Source organism: Balaenoptera physalus (assembly GCF_965194825.1).
Source record: "Balaenoptera physalus genome assembly, chromosome: 13".
Taxonomy (NCBI): Eukaryota; Metazoa; Chordata; class Mammalia; order Artiodactyla; family Balaenopteridae; genus Balaenoptera; species Balaenoptera physalus.
In genome coordinates this window covers 93,219,222-93,238,420 of record NC_138892.1, presented here as the reverse complement: position 1 = coordinate 93,238,420, position 19,199 = coordinate 93,219,222, and the positions used below count along the sequence as shown (strand labels likewise).

At 37.6% G+C, this 19,199-nt stretch overlaps 2 protein-coding genes across 2 annotated transcripts in view; one reads left to right on the top strand and one right to left on the bottom strand.

Annotated features, from left to right (window-relative positions):
• Positions 1-8,072, bottom strand: part of PLCZ1 (phospholipase C zeta 1) — a gene marked incomplete at its 5' end in the record, with an annotated part of 48,561 nt that extends 40,489 nt beyond the window's left edge. Inside the window, 2 exons of the mRNA XM_082419269.1 lie at positions 6,499-6,667; positions 8,002-8,072. Coding sequence (XP_082275395.1) covers positions 6,499-6,667; positions 8,002-8,072 — 240 coding nt within the window. The remainder of the gene's footprint in view (positions 1-6,498; positions 6,668-8,001) is intronic.
• CAPZA3 (capping actin protein of muscle Z-line subunit alpha 3) lies at positions 6,594-17,820 on the top strand. The gene has a single exon (XM_082421094.1). The coding sequence runs from the start codon at positions 8,512-8,514 to the stop codon at positions 9,409-9,411; it is 900 nt and encodes a 299-aa protein (XP_082277220.1). The 5' UTR covers positions 6,594-8,511; the 3' UTR covers positions 9,412-17,820.
• Positions 17,821-19,199: the final 1,379 nt, after the last annotated feature.

Sequence of the window (19,199 nt, the reverse complement as noted above, 5' to 3'; positions counted from 1 at the left end):
AAGTGTCCTTCTCTGGAAGTCTTCCCTTATGTCCCTCTGTGTCTCTTCCTCAGGCTAAGTTAGAGAGTCCTACTCAGGATTCTTATGTGATTCTGTACCTTCTTCTCTCCTAGGGTTTATTACACTGGAATTAAAGCCTTTTTTTCTACTTCTCTTCTAGAATTGCCGAATTGTCTCAGACAGGAAGTCTGTCATCTGTTTCTTGTATCCTAAGTACTTATAAGAGTGCCTGACTGAGGTCTTCAGAACTTGGTCCAGCACCTAAACAATTTTATGATCCTGGTGAAATATGTTCATTTAATTGGATAAAGGAGCTAAATATCTCCCTAAAGCTAGGGAGAGTAGGAAAACTATTTTTAAAAACATATTACAGAAAATATGCAAAATCTCAGGCCCCACTGCAGGGAATACTATAGCTTTTTAAAATGTTACATATTAATCATTTACAGTTTACAACATAAAATAAGAGTAATGGAGCCATCTTTCTCCTGTTTACAAAAAAAAAAAAAAAGAAGCTCATTAAGTGGTTATTCTTTGCAAGCGTTACAAAAAGAACTTTCCCAAACAACTCTTTCATTATTTATGTATAATTTTAAAATATATCTTTTACCTTAAGAAGATGAACCCCATGAAGGTAGATATTTTATTCTTATTTTTACTCCCAATACCTGGTACTGGACCTACCCTAAAGTAGGAGGCTAGTGATTATATGTTTAAATGAATGACTGAATACAGGAGGATAAAAGAACATATTAAAATAATTCTATTGTTAGTCATTCTGATAGTACACTTTAGAAAATAGAATTAAGCCTTTTCATTTTGTTACCATTCTCCATTGCTCAGTTCGTTAGTAAAAAGATGAAATGTTGCTTTAAAAATGACATCTTGAGAAAGCTGATCTATCAAAACAAGAACTTTTAAAATAAAATGTAACATTTAAAATTATCTCTGAAATTACACTAAAAACAAAGTATTCAGAATGTATTCTAGGAAATCATATGACTTGCAACTTTCTTCCCAAACTCTGACATACTTGTTTAAACTACCTGGCAAACTTGTTTTTTTCTCTTTTTTCATTCTGTTTCCTTCTGCTTCTGTTGCACAGATACAGCAGCCAGAGGCACCCAAGTCCCAGTCTTTCCTGAAGAAGGCCTATTTGCATACCTTGGAGATTGTAGCCTAAGGCCAGGAGCTTGTGCACACCAGCTGTTTCCCAGAGGACACGCCCCTCGATAGCCTGGCTCTGGCAGCCAGTGGGGCTTGTGTTCACGGGTTCAGCAGAACCCTGCCAAACAAAGAGAAGGTCCTTGGCTGGCAGTCCCTCTGGGTCTCTGCTCAGAGGGAATGGACTGATGCCCCCATCTTCCAGTCTTTCCCTGAAAGATGTCTATTTGCACACTTTACAAGCTGCTGCCTGAGGGTCCAGCTTCCAATCAGCCTGCATCTAGATGCTGCCTGATCCTCTGTTATGAGACGCTGCCAGGTCCTGGTACACCCTCAGTGACTGGGAGTCATTCAGAATGAAGTAGGCTGCTTGGACTGTCACAGAGGTTGAGAGACAAACCAGAACCAAGGCTGAACTGAGTGATAAGTTTCATCTCCTACATGAGACCACCCCTTCAAGACTGGCACAGGGGGCTGTTCCATCTAAGGCACAGAAACCGACAGAGAGTAAAAGAAAATGAAGAAACAGAGGAATATGTTCCGAACAAAAGAACAAGATAAAACCCCAGAAACAGACCTCATTAAAACAGAAATAAGTGAATTACTTGATAAAGAGTTGAAATAATGGTCATAAACAATATGGAAGTTCCTCAAACAACTAAAAATAGAACTACCATATCATTCAACAAGTTCACTTTTTGGCACTCATTCAAAGGAAACGAAATCACTGTCTTGAAAAACTATCTGCACACCCCCCATGTTCATTGCAGCATTATTTACAATAGTCAAGGCATGGAAACAACCTACACAGATAAAGAGAATATGAGATATATATGTGTGTGTGTATATATATATCATATAAACATATATAATATTTTTCATCCATAAAAAAGAAGGAAATTCTGTAATTTGTGATGCCATGCATGGACCTTGAGGGCATTATGCTAAGTGAAATAAGTCAGACGGGCAAAGACAAATACTGTATGATCTCATGTACATGTGGAATCTAAAAAAAAAAAATGAACTCATAGCTAGAGAACAGATTAGTGGTTCCCTAGCTATGGTGGGGTGGATGAGAACAGCTAGGGCATAGAAGAGGGGCAGGATGGATGAAGGTAGTCAAAAAGTACAAACTTCCAGTTATAAGATAAATCATTCTGGGATGTACTGTACAGCGTGGTAACTATAGATAATACTGCTATATCATATATTTGAAAGTTGCTAAGAAAGTACTCTTAAAGGTTCTCATCACAAGAAAAAAATTTGTACCTATGTGAAGAGATAAATATCTACTAAACTTATCATGGTAATCACTTCATGATATATACATATATCAAATCATCATGCTGTTACACCTAAAGCTAATACAATACTATATGTCAATTATGTCTCAATAAAATTGGGGGTGGGAGCAGAGAAAGACTCATGAAGATTGCTCAGGAAGAGTTTGTTAAGTAAAAAGAAAGAAAATTAAGAACTCAACTTTAAGAGGAGAACAGAAGAGGAATGCTAGCAGGACAGATGGAGGAACGATATGAAATTTTAAAGAAAAACTTGGAGAGAGTGGTGTCTTAGGAGTTAGAATAGAGAGAAGTTTAAGAAAAGAGGGATAAATAAAATGCATGGAGAAGCTCACCATTGAATTTAGCATTTTCGAAATAAAGAGGTTTTCAAAATAGGTGTGAAGGCAAAATTGATTGCAATGAAACATTGAAGAAGTTGGAGGAAGAAATGTAAAGGATTCTTTCAGTTTATCTGGGAAAAAAGAAACTGTAACATTTAGAAGAGGATATGGTGCAATTTATTTTTCAGATAAGATTAAAAATAAACTTAGACTCTGGAGAACCAACTAAGGTAGGAAATCATAAACTCGAGGTGGAACAAAACACAAATGTTAAGTGCCTGAATTGACCCAAGTTGCAGATTTGTAGGGCAGAGGCAGCAGAGGAATATCCTACCTCATCTCTCTGCCTTCTAAGTCCCAATCCATCCTATACTGCTGCCAGATTTATCCTAAAATATGCAGTATTTCCCTGCTCAAAAAATGCCAATGGCTACCCATTGCCTACAAAAGTAAGTCCAAATTCCACGGCCTACCAGTCAGGATTTCTATCATCTGGCCATAACTTGTGTTTGCAGCTATTTCTCACCACTCCCCTTGGAGCATCCTACACTCAAGTCATGGCTGCTTACCTTTGATTCTTCAACCACTTCTAGCAACGTGATCTACACATATTGCTTTTCACTCCTCAAGGTCCAGCAAGAATGCCCCCTCCACCATGGAATCTTTTATAAAAGCCCATGTTAGAGTCTCTGTCTTCTCAGATTCCCTGTTAGTATTACCTAGGAAATTTATTATAATCTACTTCTAAAACAATAATTTCTGTATTTCTTTTTTCCTTAAAAGAGACATACAGTTTATTTTTTACAATCCGCAGTTTCTAACAGAGTGCCATGCACATACTGTAGATTTAATAATGGTTGCTAACTGTTTAGAGAATTTGAAGACTTAAGGTTAGTCCCATAATAACATAAATTCTTGAAATTGAAGAGGATACTATTTCATACTCAGCAACAATCAAGAGTGTAATCTAAGACTAGCTATATGTATTGAAATGGCACGTAATATTTCCTAAAAATAGCTGACATGCTACAAATTAAAGATAATAATAAAGCAATCAAAAAAATTTTAGTAAAGGGATAAAAAAGAAACTTAGAGAACTGCTGCTCAAGCCATGACTCAATAATTAATTTTGTAAAAAGAAGTTTACAATATTTTGACAGGGTCATAAATTTACATGTTCTTTACTCAAATTTTATAACAAAATTTCACCTTAGAAAATTAATTCATTTCAGAATTTATGTCAGCTTCTTAGGAAATCAATGAATGTAATGTAATTTTCTATATTTTTTTGAATGATCATGAAGTAGCTTCAACTAATATTTATCGAGTGCCTACTTTATGCCTAGCCTGGTACTAGGTACATTCACAAACAATATCTTATTTAATATTCAGAACCATCCTGCAAAATAACTATATTAGTATCCCCATTCTGCAGGTTAAGACATTTGCTCAGAGATTTCTGGCTTGCCAAGTACTATACAACTAGAATCTAATAGATTCAACAATCTCCACATCCATTGAGCTTGCTAATGACAACAGATGAGCATTTTTTTTTTTTTTTTGTGGCCACCAAAAACAAAGATTCATTATGATTCATTTTATTTGCTCTGGCTAAAATATGTACCCTGAAGTGTGGAAAGATTAGCAACAAAAGTTAAAGCAAAAGAGTCAGATGTTTAAACTTAGTCTTCACCTTTCCAGAAAATTCAGTTAGCCAATACATTTTCCCTGAGCATACTACTTAATCAACATTTTAATGCATACACAGCAATTTAGCCTAAGGTAACAAAATATTTTCTATTAGAGGGCCTAGGGGAATTATTTTAATAGGAGAGAATGGTTTATCATAATCATCAGCCTTGTTTATATGTAATTTATGCTTCTAAAGTATTTGAGGTCATTTTTAAGGGTTTTTTGAAGTATTCTAAGCAAACTCTGCCCCTCTAATTTCTATAATTAACATTGTTTTCATAGCTACTTTAAAAAGGTTTTGCTAAACAAAATAGACCTTCAGTCCTGCTATGTCCAAATAATCATAAATTTCAATTAATGAGCTATTTATTTACTTGTTATAACTGTTGAGCATTCTACATGACGCTTTTCAATATGGCATGCATTTTACTCAAGTGCATTTCAAACAGCTATCTCTATCTTGCAGATAATTCAAAGCAACTTGATAATCACTAAATAAGAGTTTCAATATTTCACATTTGATACAGATTTAGCATATTACTACCTCTATATTGTGTTGAATGTGAATTTCATTAAACCTGAAAGCACATAGCTGTTTCTCCCTTCGGGCAATACCACTGGGGGAAAATTCTATGTGTAAAGGTCTTTCACAGATACTTGTGTTCTTCACTTGTGGTATTAGGCATGAATTGATTAAAATTCTGATAGCTTATTGCAGCACAAGCTACTTGGATTCATAGAAACAGCTCTGAATTCTTTGTCTTTTACTGCAGTCTCCTGAGAAGTACAGCTTTTCTTTTTGAAGCCTCCTCTTTTGGTTAGTAAACATGAGGGCTAAATCTTATTGAGAAAAATGCTTGTTGGGTCTGCTGTGTGTTTCTGCTTATTTTCTAAGCGGAGGCACCAACCACCTTTCTTCAGGACTAGCTCTTCAAGGATGTTTACGTAATGAAGAGATAGTATCTCCCTCCAGAGGAAAACGCAGGTTTGTTTACTGTCCAGGATAATAATGATAATGACAGCCTCCAGGGCAAAGATCAGACAGGCCTACAGCCCATAATAAAAACTCTGGCTTTCTAAACTTGAGGTCCCTCTCAGGTAATGCCACCCACCGCCCGTGCACCTGTCACCTGACCTCCTCACATCACACTTTGGGAACAGGGCTAGGAGAAATGGCACCAAAATGTTGATACTCTGGCAGTCGGTATTTTTGTGAGTGCCAAGCTGTCTTTTTTCTCTGAACTGGAAACCTGCGTCTGCCAACATCCCTAAAACTGTATCAGGCTAACTGAGTAGCTCGCAGGTAAGGTAACACAAGCTTCCCAGTTTGTGTTAGTTGGTGACAATTTCAACCTAGATTGTGTTATCTGGCTACTCACTTTCAAGAAACAAAATCATATTCAGGATGCCTATCTTCCTAACTATCTGAGCTGGCCAGTCTAGTATTCTTGCCTGACTCGCCAAGAAATTTGCCATCTTCTTAGTGCAAAACTCAGCTAACACTTGGCTTTTTCTTTTTTTTTCATGATCTTTCCCTTTGTCCTCTAGTGACAGACTTGATCCAGGTTCCCTTCCTACTAATTCTTCTTTAAACAAAGAGAATTTACGGCATGATTGTCTGCTTTGAGGTGAGAAAAATGCCATTTTTCTGAAGATTGCCCATTCCTTCTATAAATCACTAACATCCAATCCATTTACCCATTTCATCATTTATATGATTTGATCTAATCAGATGACCAATCCTAATCTGATGGGAACATTCCTGCATTCTCAGCAGATTGTTCTAAACTAATAACCTGGCATGATCTCAAATTTTATCAACAACTCATTTTACGTCTTACCTAAACTCTTTGTCTTGATTATAAATATATTTAGCTTAATTAATTGCTTTAGTTCTTAAGAGACTAATCTTTCATATGCATTTTCTTCAGAAAGCATCCAAGTAGTTATGGACATTTTCCAAAATTGGATTAAGTCCTTCCTAGGGTGGGGTGTTCAGAGGGCGGATATTATCTCACCTTAAAAATATACTTCACATGAATAGTATTGCACCGAATATCTAATTTTTCAAGTAATTTCAGAGTTTTTTCTAGGGTAATTTTTCCACATTTAAAGTCATCCCGAACCACGGACAAAAACCATGTACGAAGAACACCAAAAAAAGAAGTTAAGGAAATTCTCACAGAAAGTCATTAAGTACTTAAAATGACTAAAGAATATTTTACCTCTCTTCAGTTCAACGTTTTTATTTTCAGAGGAGAGTCTATCTCAGGCTTAAATGAGAAAACAATTTTATGATACATAATATTTAAAAAAAACTAAGTAGGCACTACTCTGTGGTAAAGGTATGAAAGGGTATAACAATAAAAATTACAGGGAAACAATAAAAATTAACATTTGAGAAATCAAGCTATTACTTGGGAAATACAGTCTATTTTCTGAAGACGTGAACTTGGGAGACAGCTGAACATCAACACTTGATCTCTCTCAGCATTAGTTTCCTCATCTGAAAAGTGGTCCAATTAATACTTCCAGAAGGTGGGGGCATTAAATGAGTTCAAACCATGGCTGATATGATGATTACCACTACATTAGCCAAATGTCAGGCTACACGCCTGCCCCAAAAAACATTTTAAGGACCATAAAAAAGAGTAAAAAAAAAAATGCCATGGTGAGTGTCTATTTAGTATGAAAGAGAAGGTGAAAATAATCAAGCTTGCTTATTATCTACAGAGAAACTACAAAAATTAGGACACTTCAAATTGAAAAACTAAGGTTAGGAAGAATTAATACGACAGTCTATAAAATCGTGAAAGGTATTGGTAAAAATCGTTGAACAACACACTCAATTTCAGATTGTTAGAACTAACTGGAAACCCTTCAAACTAATGGCAATGACTTAATATGGCAAAGCTCAAGTTATTATAAGAAAAAGATACAGGAAGCTAGGGAAACTCAGAAAAACTCAGGGCAGAAAGGGAAGGAAGCAGTTTTTGCTTAAATGAGAGAAACTTAAGTTCAGGACTCTTCAAAAAGAATGAGAAAAGAATCAAGGAAAGGGGATAAATCAAAAGAAAGAGGAAAGAGGAACAGAAAGCACTCTGAGTGGATATTTGTTCTCCATATTTTCATGACCTGTAGTTCCTGTAGTTTCTCCTCGCTTAGAAGTTTCTCCCCATTATGAGTTGCCACAAGTGCCAAATATGATTAACGCTGCCCCTTTGCAGGAGAGGGATTTCTTGAAACTCATCCACTTATTCTAGAAAGAAAGCAGAAAACACAGTGGTTTGTTGCCTTTGTTCTTTGGAGTTAGCTCAACACTTAAATCCCACAGAAACCATATGTAACATGTGGTCTCTTCACTTCACTGCCCTTAAAACTTTCTGGTTTCTTGCTCATGTTCTGACCATTTCCAAACCCACAATGTTTATACATGAGGCATCTCTTGCTGTCTGGCATTTTCCCATGAACTGCCATCGCACCTCATTTTATTTTTATTATTTTGTTTAAACCCCTCAAACCTTTCAGCATAGCGTGCTTCCATTGGGTTGGGGACAGTTATTCTGAGGGCCTGATTATACATCAATGCCATTGTGGTCCCCAAAAGGTGCAAAGGGTTGCCAGACACTCTCTAGAAACTCTGGGCTGCTTCTCTAGATCCCTGACAACATATAATGCACACAGAGACACACCACTTTTGAAGAAGGCTGTTCTGGAGGCTAAGTTCTTAAAATCTTCAAAGTTCTTATAGCTGGTTGGCTGGGCACCACGCTGTCAGGTGACTATCATGTTTTTCTTTTGGTCTGAACACCTAATGTGATATCATTGAAAGTTCCATACGTCATAGAGAAAGCTTCTTTATGACTTCATCAGGAGACTCAGAGCTTGCCAGACAACCTGTTTTTTCATGGTCAGACATGGTAATCTTAAGCTGAATGTGTAACACCTTGATGGGAAGGTTGTCCCATGGAATGTTTTCTCATCTTTGAACACTCTTTATTTCAGAAGCTCTGCTTCTGCTACAAGCAAACATGTCACTTAGCGATCTGAGTAAGAAAGAGAAAGAAAAAGTAATTCTCAGACTGTTAATACAGGCTCCTCCAGGGGAATTTGTAAATGCCTTTGATGATCTCTGTCTGCTTATCCGTGATGAAAAACTCATGCACCATCTAGGTGAGTGTGCAGGTCACCAGCACTGCCAAAAATATTACATCCCACTCTCCATCGACGGGAATGCGGTCCTCCTGTCTCACCACAACGTAGTGGGTGACTACCGGTTTTTTGACTACCAGAGCAAACTTTCTTTCAAATTCGACCTGCTTCAAAACCAGTTAAAAGACATCCAAAGTCACGGCATCATTCGGAATGAGATGGAGCACCTGAGGACTGTTGTTCTGTGCGCCTTAAAACTGTATGTGAATGACCACTATCCAACGGGGAACTGCAATGTGCTGAGAAAAACGGTGAAAAATAAAGAGTTCTTGATCGCTTGCATTGAAGATCACAGCTACGAAACAGGAGATTGCTGGAATGGCCTTTGGAAATCGAAATGGATTTTCCAAGTCAATCCATTTCTAACCCAGGTAACAGGGAGAATTTTTGTGCAAGCTCACTTCTTCAGGGGTGTCAACCTTCATGTCGAGATCTCCAAGGACCTGAAAGAAAGCTTGGAAGTAGTTAACCAAGCTCAACTGGCTCTAAATTTTGCGAGGCTTGTGGAAGAGCAAGAGAATAAATTTCAAGCTGCAGTCTTAGAAGAATTACAGGAGTTATCAAACGAAGCCCTAAGAAGAATTCTACGAAGAGATCTTCCAGTGACCCGCACTCATATTGACTGGCAGAGGATACTCTCTGACTTGAATCTGGTGATGTATCCTAAATTAGGATACGTCATTTATTCAAGAAGTGTGTTATGCAACTGGATTATATAAAGCATTGCTCATGGTAACTGTCTTGACCTGATTACTTTGTTTCAGGGGGGCGGGGAGGGTCGTAGAGGTTATTTCCCTAAAGTTGAGAAGCCACTAGAAATGGCTTTCACTTTGCAGATGCAAGTTTTTGGGGTTTTTTTTGTTTTGTTTTTTGAGGGGGGGATGGTTGGTCACATCGCGCAGCTTGTGGGAACTTGGTTCGCCGACCAGGGATTGAACCTGAGCCTTCGGCAGTGAAAGCGCAGAGTCCTAACCACTGGACCTCCAGGGAATTCCAGATGTAAGTTTAAATTAGGGACAAGTCTACCAAATCATTTTATTCAAGGAATATTTACCAGTAAGTCAAGAAAATGATGATGGAAATGTATTTCATGCTAGGGACCATCATAAGGCCAGAAACACTTTTAGAACCTAAAATGGCTTTATAGAATGTGGCACCCCAGAAGTATGAATAGAGGTGGCCAGGGTTAAGGCTGTGTATGTGTGTGTGTTTGTGTGTGTGTGCAGGAATGACTTTTGACTTTCTTTGTAACTGGAGAAGGTATGCAAATGAAAGTCATTCTGCGAATGATACTTCACCTAACTCAGTTCAGTCCTACACCAACCCTGAGGGGGTAGATTTCAATAAGTAACATTAGGGTTGGATGTTCCATGAAACCAACAGATATCAAAAATATAGCTCATATGAAGGACTATTGGATCCATAGCCATCCCCCCACACACAATAATCTGGAATTACTCCAATCCCCAGGCTTTTCTGACACCTAACATGGTCTTCGAAGAATCAACTGGAAAAGCTTGACTCCCAAGCTTATATAGTCCAGCTCTTGTGAAGTCATCACTACAAGCATATATAAGTGCTTATTTCATGCTGGACCTTGTTCTAGATGATTTACACACAATTTTTCATCATTAGGCTGCTACCAGTAGTAACCCCATTTTACATGAGAAGAATCTAAGACCTGAGTTGGTTAATTCACCCAGGCACATAGTAGGTGGTGGGTGTGACTACCTCTAACACTCTTAACCTCTAGGGTACTGCAGCTCTCTGTGGAGGCCTGTTTCCTTAAGACTTGTGAACTCTACCCAGCAATGACTTAAATGCCCTAGGCAAGCATTTCACCCACAGGAGACCCCTCAAAGGAACTGGAACTGGTGGGCTGCTGGTTTCTAGCCAAGCTGTCCCCTATCACTAGTCCCAGCAATGTTACTGACCACTTGTGTCTGCTCTCAAAGAAATCCAAATCTAAACCTCTCTAATAAGACTGCAGTCGAGCAGTAGATGGGCCCCAGCCCCCAAATCCAACTTATCAGGGAAGCAAAGTGCTTTATAGTTTGGATCCATGTAATTGAGAAAAGGTCTAATTTTACTTAATAAACATTGGAGCAAGTGTTTATTAAGGATCCTAGGCAAAAATGTCTAAATCTCAAACTTCTCTTCCTCAACTTGTAGATCTTAGAGAATCTCAGGAGGATTACCTAGGGTATATCATTAAAACTATAACTTTCCAGTACCCATCCTCAGATTCTGATGTAATAGGTCAGAAAAATATACATTTTAAACAATTATTGGTGAAGATTCCAATGAGAGGGACTCTAGGACCACATTTTAAGATGTATTGTTCTAATCTTAAACTAACACACCTTTGATTGCTATTCATTGAAATCATTTCCTATTGTCCATTAAAGGCCATTTCTACTACTTCACTGGGTTCACCATGCACAGACAAAGGACAGGCCTTCATCTGTCATGTTAAAAAATTAAGAAAAATCTTTCTAAAGAAAAACAGCAAAGAAAATTGCTCTCACTGCCCTAAAATATACCCATCTGACAAATTCTTTTGCAAAAATTTGAATTGATATTATGGTTATATATGTGTTGCATTTCCAGATCATTCCCGAGTAAGGCTTAATGTTTTATGGAACAATCACAGAAGCATTTAACACCCACTATAATACAGGGTTTTTTAAATAATATGTATTGGTATTTCTGGATATAAAAGTCACATGTACAAATCATAGAAAATGCTTAAAGTATAAAGCATGTTGGCCAATTTCCTTCCATCCAATTTTATGGAATTGTTTTAAATATTAAGGGTATACAGCATATAAAAATTTGTATCCTGTTCTTTTTATATAACCTCCTATATCATAAATATTGTCCCATGTCATTAAAACCCCTGAGCACATAATTTTAATTATTTACATGATATTCATACTATTCATGCACAATAACAAGACAACCATTTCTCTATTCATGCATAATTTAAAATTTTAGCATTTTATTTTTGTTATTAATTAGGCTATAGTATCTTTGTGCATAAAGCTTTGCCCACATTATACATTATTTCCCTTAAGATAAATTCCCTATAATCACATACTGAAAACATATGAACATATTAATGCTCTTAATACATATTGCCAAATTGCTTTCCAGAAAGATTTAACAATTTATAATCCAGTTGGTAGCATGAAAGTATCTAGCTCACCACAGTAATCTTGACAATATTGAATATCAAATTTTTTCTTTGATAGGCAACAAACTTTAAAACAAAACGAGTAAAAAAGGTATTTCACTAGCTTATGCTACCCTATACCTAAAAGCATTCCCACAACGATATTATTTGGTAGTTACTTTCTTTATATGGAGGCTGGCATAGCCAGGAAAATCTACAGCTACTACCTTTTCTCTGAACCTTTATCTCACACACACACACACACACACACACACACACACACACACACACATTTAAACCTGTACTATGTGCCCAGGCATATACACACATACACACAAAATACACATGTGCCCAGGCATATACACACATACACACAAAATCCTTCAGATTCTGAAGACTCAGTGCGATAGTTTTTTAATATTCCAGTATTCTCTCCCCCCAATCCTATTTCCAGCTGGAATGTTAGCTCCATCAGAATACGGACTTTGTCTATCCCAAGTATCTAGTCCATTATTGTCTGTCATATGGTAGGTACTCAGTGAATTAATGAGCAAATGAACAAATAAATCATGATAATAGGTGCATAAAGCATGGTAGGCTTAATTAGCCTTAAGACTTTGTAAACCATAAACACTTGCTGTCTCTTTAGGAACGATGTATTCCTCTGCCGATTCCCAAGGCTGAGGTTGGGGCTCTTCATTATAAGGCAGTTGATTGCATTCTGAAGCTGCTATTGGCTGCCTCCTGCTCTGATGAAAACCTTTGCTCTTTTCCCACTCCAAATGGAGAGAGATGTTTCCTCCAACAAGCTGAAGAAAATCAAGTTCTCCAAAAGTCATGTACAGAATTTTTTGTCAATTTTACATGATCCTCTAACAAAGATTTTTTGCCCTTCCCTTTGGGGCGCTAGTCCAGAGTGTTAGTCAAATGACCATCTCATGTTCTGCTCAGAGGTCCGTGGAGGGGTGTACACCCTGCAACTTCCCCCTATGTCAGGGTGAGTCCCAGCTCTTCCGGGATGTGCCTTAGCCTCAGGCTTGCTTTGAAGTTAAAACAGGCTTCAATCTTCCTTCTTTGTTGGGACCTTCACCACAGTGTACAAGACCCAACTACTCCCTTTGTTATCTGAAAACCGGGTTTGCCTCTTGGTGGGTATCAAGCCAATAGACACAATCAAGACAAAGATCTGGATAAGGAAGGATTTATTATTACTTTCAGCAAGTAAGGAGAACACCAGGGATCCTTCCCAAAGCAGTGTCTCCCTGGACAGCAAAATTGGGAAGTTTTAAGCTAATGGTACATGCATATTCATGAAGGGGCTTGAGCAGAGGAGAATTCAGCATAGAATTGGGGCAGAGGTCCACTGAGTCCAAGCTTTAGTTGATTGAAGTAATGTCAGGAGGGTCAGAAAAGGCCAACCTCATCATCCCTTAGATTCCAGTTGATTTGATGGTTGAGGGGGGATTTAAATTCTGCAAACAGCTCAAGACTGTGCTTTAGGCTAGTCTTTACCATTGAAAGAGAACTGGGTGTCTAATAGGTCATCTTTGCGATTGTTGCTTCTCTTGTCTGATAACAATCGCTTGTTTCTGCATTCTTTTGTTCCCTTAAGATCATGAATTGCTGAGACAAGGGCAAGCATGTGGCCAGGCTTAGATCACAAAATGCCTTAGGCCAAATATGACTTCTCTTATGTCAAGAAAGCTACACCTGGTTTTCTTTCCCCGGGGACCCCCTACCCTGTCTGCTTACAAAACCTTTCTATCTCAACTCCACATCAGTCACTGATCTCTCATTCTTGATGAGCAATCAATTTATTCTTCCCTATTGACTCCCGTGGCCTTCTTCATGATATGCTTTCAAATTTTTCTGCTCTACTCAAGCTCTACTTCATCATTCTTTCACTTAGTAAATGACTTTGTTCTTTACTAAGAAGACACATGCTTTCAAAGAGAGCTCCTACAGCTTCTTTTCTCTGCACTTAAAAACATATTTATTGTCTTCTCCCTCCAAATAGTCACCAAAGCAGTGTATGTTCCTTTCTGAGACTACTTCTTCTTCCTCTGCACCTGATCCTAAATCCTTGATCTTCTGTCATCCAGGCTCTTGATTCATCAGCTATTTTTTATTCTTGACTCCTCACTTTCTTTATCCCCTCTTGGTTCCTCTCCTCTATAAGCAAACATACTCAGTTCCAATTATCCTAAAAAAATCTTCCCTACGAATCTCTCAGATCCTTTCACCATGAAACTTTTCAAAAGATTATCCTATTCTTAACTTTTTTCTGCTTCCTGACCACTTAATATTTTCTTAAAGGAATGGATTTAATTAAGAGTCTTCCATGTTCTAGGCATTCTACCAAGCAATTTCACCTGCCTCATTGAATCCTTATAAGAGTCATACAACTGGGAATTATTTTTTACAGCTTAGGAAACTAAGAATATTCTTGAGTAATTTTGCCAAATTGACACAGCTAGCAAGTGACAGAACTGGGCTTCCAATTCAGGTCTGTGACACTTCAGAACTCCTGCCCTTTACACCACATCGTGCTGCCTTAACCCTGCACCTTCTACCTTCCAGTCCAACAGTATATTGAAAATCCACTCTCGAAAGTTTTCAGTATCATCAGGGTTCATTTCAATGACCTTCCGTCAGTTAGCATCATGGGAACTTGACTATTTCTTTATCCTGAAAAACTGTTCTTTCCTCAGTTGTAACTGCATCTTAGTCTCCTCCTTCTCTGATTCTTTTCATTTTTCCTCCTCCGCTGTACCCCACGCTCAAACATAGGCATCCTCCAGACTTAAGTTCTCCATCCTCTCCTTTTTACATGATCACCCTCATTCACCAAGGTTTTCAGCAACCACACTATTCTTCACAATATTCAGGTACAACAGTACTGGATACTCACTGTCCATACCTATGACCAAGTAGCTCTTCGAAACAGTATTTTTTATAGCATATGCATCTTTTTCACTTCCCTCTTAGCTACCAAACTTGCGGATTATTTTTCTATTTTTATGTTATTATTGAACTTGTCACTAAACACTATATTCTAAGATACAACCTTGACCACACTCTGCCCGAGCAGCTTTGCATAAACACATCTCCCAGTTTGACTTGACCTCCAAGAATATCCTGTCTTGACACTGCTCCCCCTTGATCCACACTCCCTCCCACCATCCCTCCAACCCTGACCACCCATGTTCTATAAATGAAGACAAGACATCTACTAAATAATCATACAGATGAATCCAATCAACTTGACTTTGTGCTTCATTTCTACATTCCAATATTACCTACCTATAAATTCTATCTTACAGTGTCAAAATCAACATTTTCAGAGCTAAGTTTTTATTCTTTCCTACCTCTCTCTCGTTCAAGAAAATTACTTTCTTTTTTTTTTTTTTTTCCTGCTCTTAGAAGCACTATCTTACCATTAATTCAAGGTCAAAACTTCAGGCATCTTTAACTTCTTTCCTATTTCCTAAAATCCAATTAGTCATTGCATCTTTTTATTTCTGTTCCTGCATTTTTCTTATTTATTCCCTTTGTCACCTTATCATTAATTTTTGTCACTTCTCATGTATCAAGTTTTCTAACTGGCCTGCCTTTATTTTCTTTTTTAAATCTCCAATCTATTCTCTGAAGTTCTGCCAAATTAATTTTCATAAACCTTAACTGATTATTCATTGATGTTACTCACAATCTTTATCAAATACTTTTAAACAATACCTATTGACTAAGGGATCCATTTCAAATTCCCTGGCTTAGCATTCCAAGGTCCCCCCATGACCTGAGTGCCCCTATATCTTCCATGGATCTAACATGGCTAAACTGGACCTTAGGACTGGACTTAACCACCTTTTCCAAAAAGCCTAAGAGAAGCTTCACCAAAAGTGCTCTCTACATTCCCTATACGTAAACACCTTCTAGCTCTAATTTTGCCTTGAAACTTTTCCATCCTAATTTGAATATTAGACGTGTGTGTTTGTCCTGTTACTCTTAATATACTAAAGAAGGGATTTTTTGTTTCATTGATACACAGTGTAATGGAAATCTATGAAATTTTGAGTTAGAATATCTAAGTTCAAGCCCTGATTCTACCAATTACTACTTTTGTGACATAAGGCAAGGATAAAATATATGACTTCTTTGATACCCATTTGTTCCATTTGTTAAATAGGGGTTAAATGCATGATGTTTTACATACAATGTGTGAGCAATAAATCGTTCACGAATAAATAAATGTTGAAGAGAGGAGAGCTTCCGTAAGTCTCTCAGGTTGGCCAGAGCTTCACAAGCAATATTTCCTAAAGATAAGAGAGAGTATCTGAAGCATCATTCCTCAACCCAACCAAAGGTCTCTATCTTTCAGGAATTCTAATTTACAAATATCTCTGATTTGGAAATACAGTTTTGCATTTTAAAGATCTTTCATAGTGTCTGGCATACGATAAGAATATAATTCCTACACTGTATTTTCCTGGCAATACATTCTTGAGATCTTATTATATGTCAAATGAAGATAGATCCCTTAAGGAGGCTCCAGGGACAAGATTTGTTTTCAGATTTAATCAATCAATGTCCCAACAGGAAACGGATGACAAATACAGATATGATAGTTCAAAGAAAGTATAATGAAGGGGTTAGCCACAAAGAGGTGGGAACACAAGGGACAGCGAAATAACATGAGAGCATTTTACATCTTTAGGTCAAGGTTAGGGAGCGGTCACTAGAACCTGGAAGGAGGCGTCAGTATAATGGGTCACCAGAAGAAGGGCTATACCCTTCTGTGGAGGAACGTTCCAGCCCAAGGAAACCCCCCAGAAAGAGAGTCAAGGGCATAAATATTCTTCTCCTGCTTCTGGCTTCTGTCAGAGCTCTCCATTGCCAAACCCAATCAAAAATGAGAGGGCAAGGGAGTCCATTAATAGTCTATGCACATCTGCCTCCCAAGGCCAATAGTAGGGGGGGTGAAGGGAAGAGAACAGATCTGGAGGGGCAAGTGGAAGATACATGTTCATTCATCTGAAGGCGATTTCTGATACCAGGCAGGACTTTTGTTTTAGTATGATGAACATCTGGCATTTACTCAGCATATGCTTTTGTTCACTTAGATAAGTCATTATTTTAAATAAGTAAATATATTTTGTAGAGCTACATAAAAAATGTGTTTGGAAAGATTTCAAGTAATTTTTCTATATATTTTAGTCCATTTTAACTCCCTTGAAAAAGGACAAACTCTTCTGGTTATAAATGCAACAGGTTTCCTGAATTAATTTTATTACATAAATGTAATGCTTATCATACTGTTCTTATCTCCCTAGTCACTTTTTATTCTTATTTTAGAATATGTAAAGTGCCCTCACTTTGCAAGCACCATGTTCATGCTCCAAACTCATGAATAAAAAAGAATTTATGGTGTGAATAGGATTTACTAATTCGACAGATCCATTTTTTTTATTCCCTGGGAACGTGATCTGTGACCCTAACAGCATGCAAATGCAGCCCTCTGTTCAGAGGGAGTCATGGCATGAGAGAGTGAAGTAAGGGGAAAATTCCATAAACATTATATTCTTTAGTAGAGATACCTGAACAGTATCTCAATGTTTCCTAATGAGTATTTCCTATGTTCACATTAGTACTTCTTTTTATACCTCAGTCTTGGATAAACAATCTTCAACAAAGCTAAATTCTTCTGGATTTTTTAGAAAATAACAATAAAGGAAAATCAGGACTCTTTTGTCAAATTATTATTATAGCATAACACATGCCTAAAGTTCAAGAAGGGTCCGTAACGTTTGTTTGGAATTAAATTCTCCATGTCTAGTGCTGAAACTCATAAGTCAAACTGATCTCTTCAGAATTTCTAGAAATTCTTGCAGTGTGCCATAATTTCTAATGGCAAGACCTCACAATAACAATATAGAAGAAGATATGATGACAGTGGCTCTTTATAGTTAGTTACATGGTACCATTCAATACATTTTGTTGGGACCACCATTGACTCTCATCACACATCTATTCACAGGGAATTTGACTGGAAATTTTGAGTTAAGTTGCATTAACTTAGCTTGGCCTAGGATGTACTTCTAACTACTTGCCAACATCCATACTCACACTATTCGTTTCACCCAAGAACACCGCGTATCAAACCCTTCTGGACTTTGTAGAACAATCTGACCTGGCCTAGCCCATCCATATATGTGTCTCAACTTCCTCCTTTCCAAGGGACTGCAGTCCCAAGATCCTCCCTTATGTTACTGCAAATTTATTTAACTCTCTTCCAAAATTCTTTTGCAAAATATTTTCGTGGACCTATTACTAACTCTGCTTCCTTTTTATCTTCCCGTCACTCAATTCCTTGTTTTAAATTAATCTTCAAAAAATAGTTCTCTGTAGATGTAGCCTCAAGGATCCTATCTTACTGACTTTGGTGATCCCATTACAGAATCTGAAACATAATGAGTGTTTAGTAGATATTTGCTGAATATGTAGATGGATGGTTAAATGAATGAATACATTGAAGGAAGAAAATAAACTCTATTAATCTTTCTTTTAAATAGATACCTTTTCCACTAGATATTTTAATTTTCAAAGCATCAAGAGGTGAATGTCAATCTAAAAATGCAGGGACAAAGGATGTGCCTGGGATTTCATGGACAAAGAAGTTCGAATATGCTGTGTATGCCTCACTTGGAGCGTCTCGATGTATGTTAAACGCTCAGAGATAGTCTGCCACTAAAAAAATTATTTAGTTGAGTATTTTCTGGAATCATTTTTGATTCCTCCCTTTTCCCCTCACCATCCTTATCTAACCTATCTGCAAGGTCTATGAGTTTGACCTCTAAAAGAATATCTGTCTACTTCCCTCCACCACGGCTGCTACTACTGTAGCCCATGGCGCCATCCTGTCTCACAGGAGTACTGCCATATCCTCCTAATTGACATCTCTGCTTCCACTCTTGGACTCATAACCATTCCAACAAAGTAGCCAAAATGAGCTTTTAAAAACATAAATTGATTCCCTGTTTATCCCTAAAGCATACCAATGGGTTTAATGTTCTTAAAGTCCAATCTTCATATATTGGTCCACAAGGCCTTATGACCTCTAGCCTGAGCCGCACTCTCAAACCTTATCAACCACCACTCTCCTCCTTGCCCATCACTCTTTTGTTCACTAGGCTTCCTTCTCTGCCTTTTCCTTGCCAAGCCCTCTCCTACATGAAGGACTGTGTATTTGACGTTTCCTCTGCTTAAAAACATGTCCTTCAGCTCTTCTTGTCATTAGTTTCTCTTCATCCTTCAAGCCTCAGCTCAAATATCATC

Excerpts from the sequence above, each read along its gene's own strand:
- CAPZA3 (XM_082421094.1), top strand. The coding sequence starts at position 8,512 with ATGTCACTTAGCGATCTGAGTAAGAAAGAGAAAGAAAAAGTAATTCTC.